Here is an 11,122-nt window from a genome sequence, read left to right as displayed (position 1 = left end):
AAGGTACCTTTTTTTTGCTCCGTATAATTTTTTATCGAGAACGGTAGTTCTGTAATAAGAAAGCTTCATCATGAAATTTTAGTTCAAATTCGCGGGACCTTTTTTTACCCGTTTAATCTAATAAATCTAAGTTCTTCGTTTAACCTTTGCACCAACAAACCAACTATGAAAAGAACGAATGAGCGGCTCAGGAGAACTAGTTCTTTCAAAAGAACTCTGAACGGCTCTTTCAAATGAACTGTTTTGCCCATCTCTACGTCTGACGTCAGAACGACGTCATTAAACATTTTCACACTTCACATAGCTAGTTTCGAAAAAAAATGTAAATAAACAGTATGTGACATCAAATTACGTTATACTCAGAATATACAGCGCTTGCATTTTTCTAACCAATGCATAACATTCCGATTGTTGTAAATCTTAATGACTACAATCTAAAATCATTATGATTTTGAATTCAAACTGTTTTTATATTGAGCAAATCAATCGACAAGTTGTTTAATGCTTCTAAACAAGTAACCTGCTCTTCGCCAGTGATATTCGTTGAGCATAGACTAAGACTAAAGCAGTTTATTTACTTTCAGTCTAGAGATGTTCCTGTTAGCCATTGTGATTTCTTTATGTAGAAAACCGAATCGCATGTGCTATATTTGATTATATCGTTTTGAACTGCACAACACTCTTCGTACAAATTTGAATATGCTTTTGTTAATTTAATTTGAGCATATATTTCGAGTTGCATTGTTTAGAACAATGAAACTATCCCTTATTTGGACACCTACAAATAATAAAAATTTCAGAAATGTGCGACATAGTAAAGGTAGTTTTTTTCCTGTCATTCTAAATATCCAACCTATTATGCTGATCGAGTACTATCTTTAACAGAAATACTTGTCCACAGAGAGCATAGAAGTTGTTTGTTTGAAGAATTATGCTTGCGTTACTTCTGTTCTACCATCTCGACTTCGAGGTAAATGATTATGGGTAGTATTTGTTATAATTGTTTGATGTTTAGATCGACCTGGATGAATTTTACTGAGATTCGTTTCAGCTCCATGTTACGGAAGACGCATACGCATGTTCGTGGTTATTGACTATAGTTTCACGAAGTACGAAGATTTGATCGATTTTTATTGTTTTGATGATGGTAAGACGTGATCTACTAGCAGGGGATTTGAAGGATTCGTTTCTCTTCGTTTTGTTCCAAAACGGTACTTGTCGTTACGGAATTAACACGGACGATTCCACTACTTTTTTCAAACTATTTGTTTACTTATGCTGGGTTTTCAATTCTCGGTTAATTTTTCAAAAGGGCGTATAAGCAAGAGACAGTTTCTCTTTGTTTATTTTCTCTTCTATTAATTACCAAGCGATTTCCACGTTTATCACTCAACTCTGCATGAAATGATACCCGAAACTTTCGACTTTTAAACAGAATAGTGATATCAAAGAAAATCTTTTTAATCACATCACAATATTCGAAAGAGAGAGTGATTAAAGAGAAACTGTCACTTGCTTATACGCCCTTTTGAAAAATTACCCGAGAATTTTTATTATTAGCAAGGGGTCACTTGATTTGTGGTAAATGGTAGTGAATGATCAACAAACACTTTTCACGCCACTTTTTCTTCGGAGTGCCTGGTCGTGTCGTCGGTTATACAATACCTGTTATAGAACTATAATTTTAAGTTAATTGTGATTATTTCATTCTTCTGAAAAGTTCATCAAAATTTCTGATCATATTTCCGATAGAGTGGAGAAAAACTTATGTTGTATGCTGTAGTACAACAAGAGATATTCACGAAAAATGTTCTACCCACTCTTGTACATGATAAATTTTATATAAGTCGTATTGACGACAAAAATTGTCAATGTTTCATTACTTTATTTCATTTGTTTTAGTCAATATTCGCTCTTGTCGTCGCCTTTTCAAAGTTTACTCCGCGCAATAATGAGTAAAACTTTATCGTGAATGTCTCTTGTTGTATTTAAGGCAGCAACATAGTTTCTTCTCCATACCATCGGAAATATGTTCGGCAATTTATGATAAAATTTGCAGTAGTATGAATTGACCACAAGTAACTAAAAATTAAAGTTTTCTAAAAGGTTCAGTATGAGCAAGCATTAAGGTAAAATTCAGTGTCAGTGGCTAGTCAAACAGACATTAACAATGGATGGTCATAAACCATGAGTATTTTTAAATGACTAATAAGAGCGAGACATATTTCTGCATATGGTTTAAGACGGTCAATGTTGACATGCAATTTGTAATCAAAATGCTCTTATAATTAATTTTTTCATCTATAGCGAAATTATTCATTCCTTGTTAAAGTTCACAAGTTTTAGCATGAGCTGTGTATTGCTTCCATGAGTTTCCAAATTCAAACAGCTAAAACCGAGCAGATTCTAAGAAATGTTGTTATGACTGTTGTATGACTTATACATTGCTATATATTTCAGATACAACAATTTAGCAAATATGTTTTTGACGCTTCCCAAAAAGTACCCGTGAAATTCGACTATTATGAGTTATAAATAAAGACTGGTTTCATTTTTTTTATATCATGTTATACGTCGATCGTCACCATCATTTCACTTACTGTATCATGAGAAATGCAATCATTTCAAATTTCTATTGCATTTGTTTCCTTTTTTTATAATAAATAGGTATAAAATGTTTTCAAGTTTTTTCGTATTCACATCATTCAGTTATGTCTCTAACATAACCCACCAGTCTTTTTCTGTTGCTTGGTTGTACAAAATACACATTAATTCATCTACTTTATGATCCAAGCGATATATTTCAGTATATATCGTATAACTTTAAATTGCTACGAAGAAAATCGGTTATAATTTTCAAATTGATGGTGGAAAAAGAACAAATTTAGCGTTACCGTGATACCGGCAACTCTGTACTTGCAAACGTCTGATTAGTCATACGCTGACTTTTGTATACGAACTTTTGTGTGACGGAATTGATGTCAAAGCTATAGCCTAACTATTGGCGATTTATCGTTTACATTAGAAGCCCACTAGTTGCATATTTGCAGGCAGTAATTTTGTTGTACCGAAAATCACGTGTACAAAAGGTGTGCTTTCGACTTTAGGTGATACAATTTCCGATTGCGTCGAATATGGTCATTCAGCGTGTTTGGCGTTCATCACCATCAACGTCGGGCGGTACTAATTTTCCGAATAACAGTAGCAGTAATAGCAGCAGCACCCACGTAGCAACAAGTACCTCTGAATTGGTGGTGCCAAATACGGCGGTAGGCTCATCCGATTCGGAATGTAACAACTCAGGAGGTCTGCAACAAAGCGGAAACAGTGGCACTGGATGCGGAAAAGTACAGGTTTGTACAATTATTCCATCAGTTGGTATCTTCGGTAATCAATTCGGTATATTGTAGCGACCAAAGCTTAGTGGAGAATCAATGTTGGAAGTGTTGAAAATGCGATACTCTGGCCGCTCCTATGCCAGTCAATCATCAAATGATGCAGCTCTAAAATCAATGGAATTATTACGTGCCAACATTCAGTATCTGTTCGACAGAGAGGTTGATGTAATTATTAAAAAGTTTAGTTCGCTGTTTTTTCTTCCTGCCATCAAGAACATCAAGGAAAATTTAGGAGAAAATGCCATCTCTGAAGAGACACTCAAAACTATGTATTGCTCATTGCTGGAAGCCAGTAAAGCTCAATATGTCGGACAAATATTATCTCCAGCGGAGAATTCTTTATCAAGAGCCAACACTCCTGGAATGGAACTTAGTGATTCCGATTCCAGTACAGATAACACCGTTCCATCCGGAACCACTAGTCTTCTTCAGCAAGCTCTCAAAAGAAAACTACCCGAGCCAAATCAACCGGATGTATTCAAGCGCCAGTACTTCCTGCAGGGATCAGTCTACTCACAAAATCAGCATTCAATTCTTCAATCTCTTGGAAATGTGCAAGGTTCTCTTCCATACCAAATTAGACCGTCGGTTCTAAATCCGACCGTTTACTCGACTACCATCAGTCCGGAAACATTGTTTATTCTGGATTTCAAAGCAGGTCGAGCTTTGGGAGTCGCCGATTTCCGAGACCGTTTGGCTAACAAACACCCGGAAATTTTGCGCTACTGCCCGGACAATCAGGATCGCGAATGGCTACTGCAGCAGAAGCAAATTTCTCCCCTGAATCGCAATGGTCGTTTCTTTCTGCTCGTCCTAGATGAAGTGAAAAAGCTTGCCGAACGAAACGTTGAATACTCCAACAATCCATACATGAAACTATCGGATCTGCAGGGATTCAAACTCACGGAATCCGTCTTCGCCAAAGTGCAGAAACTGATCAAAGACAGCGCAGAATCGACGATAAAACCAGTGGCCCAGATATCAACCGTACTGGCCCCTATCCCGGTTAGTATTCCGCCGAGGCCCAGGGTTTCGTCACTAAGTTCCTCACATGCCACACTGACGGCATTGTTGGCATCTCCACAGTCCAGTACCATGCCGGAAATTGGAACCGCATCGAGTTCTTCCGGAGTAACCGTTGTCGGACAGGACGCCACTCCCACTGGCGTCAGTGGAGAAACAAAGACTTAAATCAATCAACCGGAAAGTTCACTACTGTTTTTAAGCTTTTTAGTAGACCGACCGCAGCTAGTGCGGTGGTAACCGAAAGAACCGGGTTCGATGTGTACATATCAAGGTTTTAAATATGATCGGTGAAATGCTACTCGCAGAGGAAAAAAAAGTGATATTAAGTCGTTATTGACAAAGCAGCTTGACAAAGGCGATTTTAATTGTGAATGTGTATTAGTAGCTTTGTGCATCTTTGAATGTATGCTGTTTGTATTGTGCTTTATGTGTTTTAAATCAATACATTTTGATCGATGGAATCAGAATCAATAAAACGAAAGAAACAGTTAAAATTGTTTTTTATTAGATGTGTCCGCCATGATCTATTTATACTCGATTAGCGACCACAATGTTACTTTCAAACAAGCCTAAGATTGTCGAAATCGGTATGGTTTACAACGAGAAAATTGTGCGAAAACATTTGAACGTGAGCTGAGCAGTGCAGTAAAACTTCATTCAATTCAATTGAAACTGAATGTGGAACACATTGACGATCTCTCTAATGCAGTAAACTTCACTCTCTGACACACACAATGCTTGCTGGCGGCCCGAACGGGCAGCATTCAGTTCATCACTCGTTTCTCTTCAATCGAGGCTCAGTTTAACCACCGTCAGTTGATCTCTTGAAGTAACAAAATATTTCTTTCAATAGTGTGAGAGCGGCCTTCAAATGAGGTTCATGTAAATATTCGAATTGGTTCAAGATAATAGATGAAAGACGAACTAGATAGCTGAGATATAAATCACAGAATACACATAAATTAATTGTTTCCTCCTTCAGTTTTCATTTTTAATACTTTACTCCATTTATAATTCTATTCGTTCGAACTTGCTTACTACCAAGAGCGAAGGCAATAAAGGAGCTACACTACTTGGCACTCGAAACTGAGCAAGCAAAACGTCAAATGACTAGGTACGATTATTCAACTGACGATGAATTCCGGGAACTTCACTTGAAAATGACAGCAAAAGTGAAATGAATTAGTAGGGATATGCTGACGGTCAGTGGCCATAAATTTCATTTTCATCTTATATTATTCGATTGAAAATAAAATTTTACCGTACAGGAGCTGAGTTATGTGGTTAGAAAAATGTCACTTCTACGATAATGTTTGCAGAGACGGAAGTGTCCGCCCTAAGCTAATTAAAAAACCCAATAATAGCTCTCGAACGAGTCAAAATTTATCAAGATCGACTTCGGTATTTCTTATACTTATACGAATAGAACTCCAGAATCGGAAATGTTCGTCACAAGCCTTCCAAACTTGTTCAATGACTAAATAATGGCTTTGGCTAAACAATGATTGTTGAAATCGTTATATTCAGAATTCGAGAACATTGAGCGAATAGAAAGAGCGTAGAAAAGTGCGCACACTCACTTTAATTTTCCGATCTCGTCGATCGGATACGAATGGAGTCTCCAGGGATCCGATCAAAAGTCGATTTTTCAGCAATCTTTTTACAATTTTCTCGAAGGTGATCCATTCCATAATTTTTTTTAATCGGTCAAACTGTTCTTCTGCGAAAATAACATGTCCCATTTTGAGCGACCATATCTCAGGAACAGCTCTGTATTTTTACATAAAATTTACACTGCAGCAGTCTCTTATAAAGAATAATAACTACATAAAAATTGAAGATAGACCAATCCTTAGAATTTTTAATCTACGCTCAAAATGAAGGAACGAAAGCCCCGTTTACAGAAGAAGCTTGCTTTACAAGTTTACAATGAAAATATATGGAGGTTTGATTTGTGCTTCGATCTTTGGTGTACGAAATCATAATCGTCACTGTTGCGACCACCCTGACCAGCTGAGATCATCAAATAGATGATGACGCTGATATACCCCCATCGAAAGCAAAAGAGACAAAATCAAAATCTCAAAATCTGCCTCTGACGGCAAAGCAGTCAGTGCAAATAGACTTGCGATACGACGAGTAGAGTGATTGCTGGTAGTGATCTAAGACTTTGCTGGAAGAGGGGTTGCCACAAAGATATGACTATAATTGAATGCCGTGGCGATCGAGCACAGCGAAGTATGCTCGGTTCTCGTCATATAGATGAAAACTGCTTAATGTCCTGTGAACATTCTGCTGATAAATTTCAATTGGAATAAAGCAAATTTACTGTTAGTTCAATCCAAGATGTATTTTTTATTCGTTTAATTACACCCGCCATTAGGGTCTGCGATTTTCAATTTGTTTCTACAGTTGTAGCTTGTTGTTTATATTGAGAGAGTTCTCTCTTCGCGACGGCCCAATGCCGCTCGATAGGTCGCAACTCCGGGCAGTTAGGCGAATTCGCGTCTTTCGGTATAACATGGACTCGATTCGCTTTTCATCATTCCAAAAAAATTTTTGGCGTGGTGACAAGATGCCAAAATAAGCCAGAATAACGAGATAGCGTCAAAGGCTACGTTGGAACGGAAAAAATCACTTCTCTAGACATGTTACACGGTATATTTTCTTGTTTACCGTAACCACAATAATGAAGCTTGTTCGATCACAGCTGCATATTGCCTGCCAAACTAAATATTTTTCGGGGAACTTGACTTTTCCTTCGTCTTGAAATGATCTTCTACGCGGTTTCGTAGCATGGTAGTATAAACATACAAAGATGAAACGTAAAGAAAAATGAAAATACGTTCCGAGGAGCTGCTTAAATTCTTACAGAACTTAAGTTTCATCGTCTATTATCATCACAACCATGCCAGATCCGGTCTCTTCTGCAATACTTGCTTTACCTTTGCGTACTTCTGGTGGTTCCTGAGATCCGTTTTTATTTCGCTCCTAGCCTTCCTGGCTGTTGTCAAACGTGTATCGAAAGATTTTATAATGTTATGGACAGTGCTTGTAAGAATACCAAGCTTGTTTTTGCATGTTTTCTTACAGACAGATTAGGATTTTCATAGCAACTGCACACTATTGCTCTTCGCACAAGCTCTTCTCTCGACACCATCTTAGATCGAAAAGCTTGTAAAACAAAGTTTTGGTATTACAATCCTTTTGTGGAACTTGGCTTTTCTGTGGCAAAAACTCGCTCATAAGATTTGATTTTTCCTATTCATCAGCTCACCACATGATTTACGATGCAATCCGAAAAATGATGGTAAAGATGAAAATCATCGCCGATTTAAACAAACACACTCACCTATACAGAGCACCGCTGACATCAAATTATGATGGTATTGATGGTTCTCAGTTTTGATTTCATAGCATTTAACTCTCATTCCTAGTTTTAAAAAGTGAGTACTGAGTTTGGCATCACTTTACCGAGCTACACCGGTGAGTGTATTCTTAAACCACAGAGCTGCCAACACAACCCAGATTTTCGGTTTTGTTTTTGCTGGTACTCAAAACGAACACGTGCATTAATGTACGAAAACAAATGTCGAACCGTAGTGTGATGTATACCATAAACGATTGACTTTCATGTCTCGAGCTAAACACAACTGGCTACTAAAACGAATGCGTTCTCCAGCATGCGAGAACATGTCTTGAGAAATGGATTGAAATGGCATCGATTCGAACATTGGCCGCCCATGGCAACTCTGGTGGGTGAGGAATACAAGCGAGACAGTTTCATAAGAATCTGATTCAATGTGTTGATGTACAAACACATCAAATCACAACTCACAAATCGTCTCTCAGTGGGTTCTAATATTTGATGAGCAGTCAGCGCTCATCTACTGATTGCTTGACACTACGATGTTGAGACGATGTTTTCTCTATACGAATGGTTACCCAGTTACTCAACTCGTTCAGTGATGTTTTTGAAACCGATTTGCAGGTGAGCTGAACTCGGTGATGATGAAGTACTGAGTTGATTATTGCCAGCCCTGGGCAAGAGTTTACCTGTACTAGGTGTGGGCTCCCGCGTAAAATACAACTTCGGTGATCGCTCAACTACTAATTCTAAATCTTTTTCGATTAATACAGTTTCAAACAAAACTGCTACCATTGCCACGTGCTTTCTGTGTAAAGGTACTCACTACTTGAGCCGTTGCGAGCAGTTCCTTCAAATGCTACCATCGGATCGATTCATAAGGGTCAAGGGATTTGGCCTCTGTTTGAACTGCTTCAGAAATAAGCACATGGTTGCGGATTGTAAGTCTAGTTCTTGTCGAAAATGTGCACGTCGCCACCATACGACTTTACATGAAACTGAACCAATGCCATCTACTTTAACAAACTCAACCAACCGAGCAAATAGTACAACAACTACAACGTCGACGAACACGATCATTGCGACTGTCTCGTCATCGATTCTAAAGACAAAACAAATTATTCTTTACACAGCCGTTGGTTTGGTTGAAGACGAGTATGGAAATTCTGTGGACTGCAGAACTGTGACTGTGGATCGATGCATAATTTGATCACGACGCACGTTGTTAACACTTTGCGTTTGCGCATGGTAAAGGCTGATTGCCATATAGAAGGCGTTTCTGGTACACCACAATTTATAAAGAACAAGGTAGGAGCAACGATGTCTCGATGAAATTTGAGTTTCTAGTGATGAAACGGATTACAACTGATTTACCAATCAGATCATTTTCAGTTGACCCAGAGCGTATTCCAGCAGATGTAGTACTGGCAGATCTCATGTTTAATCGATCGCGGCGAATCGATATGCTGCTAGGAATTCAGGTGTTTAATGAACTATTTACTGGTCAATGCTTCTCCTTAACGGACGATCGTACATTCTGGTGCAAAGAAACGATTTTTGGATGGGTCGTTGGTGGATCTGTAGATGAGCAGGAAGAAAGGAGAAGTTGTACTAAATTTTGTGGAGTCGTTACAAACGAGGCGTTAAGCGAACAGATAAGCCGATTTTGGGAGATAGAGTCCATTCCGGAGGCACGCAAGCTAACACAAGATGAACGAGCAGCAGAACAGAATTTTGAAGACACATATCGCAGACTGCCAGATGGACGATATGAAGTGTGCCTTCCTAAGAAAGTAAATATTCAAAATCTGGGAAATAGCGAAGAGATGGCGTTGCGAAGATTCGTACAGACAAAGAGGCGTTTAACGCATGATTCTAGTTTACGAGAGCAGTATAATTTATTTATGCGCGATTATCATGAGCAAGGTCACATGACAAAAATAGATCCGTGCAAATCAGGGTATTTTATCAAACATCATGCAGTGTTCAACCCGGCGAGCATAACAACCAAGATGCGTGTTGTATTTGACGCTTCCGCACCAACGATTAGTGGATCTTCTCTAAACGATCACTTGCTTGTTGGTCCAGTTCTACAACGAAGACTAATCGACACAGTACTAAGGTTCCGTATTCCTAAGGTAGTGTTTACTGCGGACATTACCCAAATGTTCCGACAAATCCAAGTGAGAGCTGAAGATCGAAAGTAACAACAAATTTTTTGGCGAGCAGACCAAGGAGACCCATTAGAGGTATACCAGTTAACCACGGTGACCTACGGAACAGCATGTGCGTCATTTTTGGCTACAAGAACACTGGAGCAATTGTGCAAGGACGAGAGCAAAAATTTTCCTTTGGCATCGAAAGCGGGCACTGACGATTTTTATGTAGATGACCTGTTGAGTTGAGCGAATACTGTCGACGAGGCTTTAGCTTTGCAGAATGAATTCATTCAGATGCTGTCATCAGGGGGATTCAAGTTACATAAATGGGCTTCGAATCATCCAGAATTACTGCAGTCCGTACCAAACGCAGATGCGGAGCAAGTTGCTTTTTTCGAGAATGAAAAATCCACTCGTACGTTGGGATTAACTTGGCAACCTCGAAGAGATGTATTTCTAACGAAACTACACGAGATTAGTTTCCACTCAGGCTCTATCACAAAGCGGTCAGTTTATTCGGACATAGCAAAACTGTATGATCCACTTGGTCTAATTGGACCAGTTATTTTTGCAGCGAAGGTGCGATTACAAAAGTTATGGCAACTTGAAGTAGACTGGGACGAAGTTTTAATACCAGAGCAAGCCGAATCATGGACAACTTTTCGTGATCAAATTGTACAGATGGGAGAATTATCAATAAGGCGCTGCGTACTCCCTTCCGTGACATCAAGGCAGGTAGAGCTTCATGGTTTCTGCGATGCGTCCGATTTGGGCTATGGAGCTTGTGCGTATATTCGTTCTCTCGAAGACAACGGTCACTACTCAATCGCACTACTTACCTCAAAGTCTCGAATCGCACCCTTTAAGAACGCTAAACTAACAATACCGCGCCTTGAACTTTGTGGCGCTCTAGTACTTGCACGATTGATTTCTAACATAACGCACAACCTAAATATTACCTTTTTCAGAATCATTCTTTGGTCTGATTCTACAACAGCATTGTCCTGGATAAGAACTGAGCCAACTAAACTAATGACGTTTGTTTGCAATCGAGTTATTGAAATACAGGAACTAACCAAAGGCATAGAGTGGAGACATATTGGCACTCATGATAATCCTGCTGACGTTATCTCACGAGGGCTTATGCCTTGCGAAATCCGAGCATGCACACT

General features: G+C 38.9%; 1 protein-coding gene across 1 annotated transcript; it reads left to right on the top strand.

The window, feature by feature from the left end:
- Nucleotides 1-2,980: 2,980 nt before the first annotated feature.
- On the top strand, nucleotides 2,981-4,884 carry LOC131435932 (deoxynucleotidyltransferase terminal-interacting protein 1). Its single transcript, XM_058604238.1, has 2 exons — nucleotides 2,981-3,353; nucleotides 3,411-4,884. The coding sequence occupies exons 1-2, from the start codon at nucleotides 3,135-3,137 to the stop codon at nucleotides 4,587-4,589; spliced, it is 1,398 nt and encodes a 465-aa protein (XP_058460221.1). The 5' UTR covers nucleotides 2,981-3,134; the 3' UTR covers nucleotides 4,590-4,884.
- The last annotated feature ends 6,238 nt before the right edge of the window (nucleotides 4,885-11,122 follow it).

Source organism: Malaya genurostris, chromosome 3 (genome assembly GCF_030247185.1).
Source record: "Malaya genurostris strain Urasoe2022 chromosome 3, Malgen_1.1, whole genome shotgun sequence".
In the NCBI taxonomy this organism is placed as follows: domain Eukaryota; kingdom Metazoa; phylum Arthropoda; class Insecta; order Diptera; family Culicidae; genus Malaya; species Malaya genurostris.
This window is presented reverse-complemented; position numbering and strand designations above follow the sequence as displayed.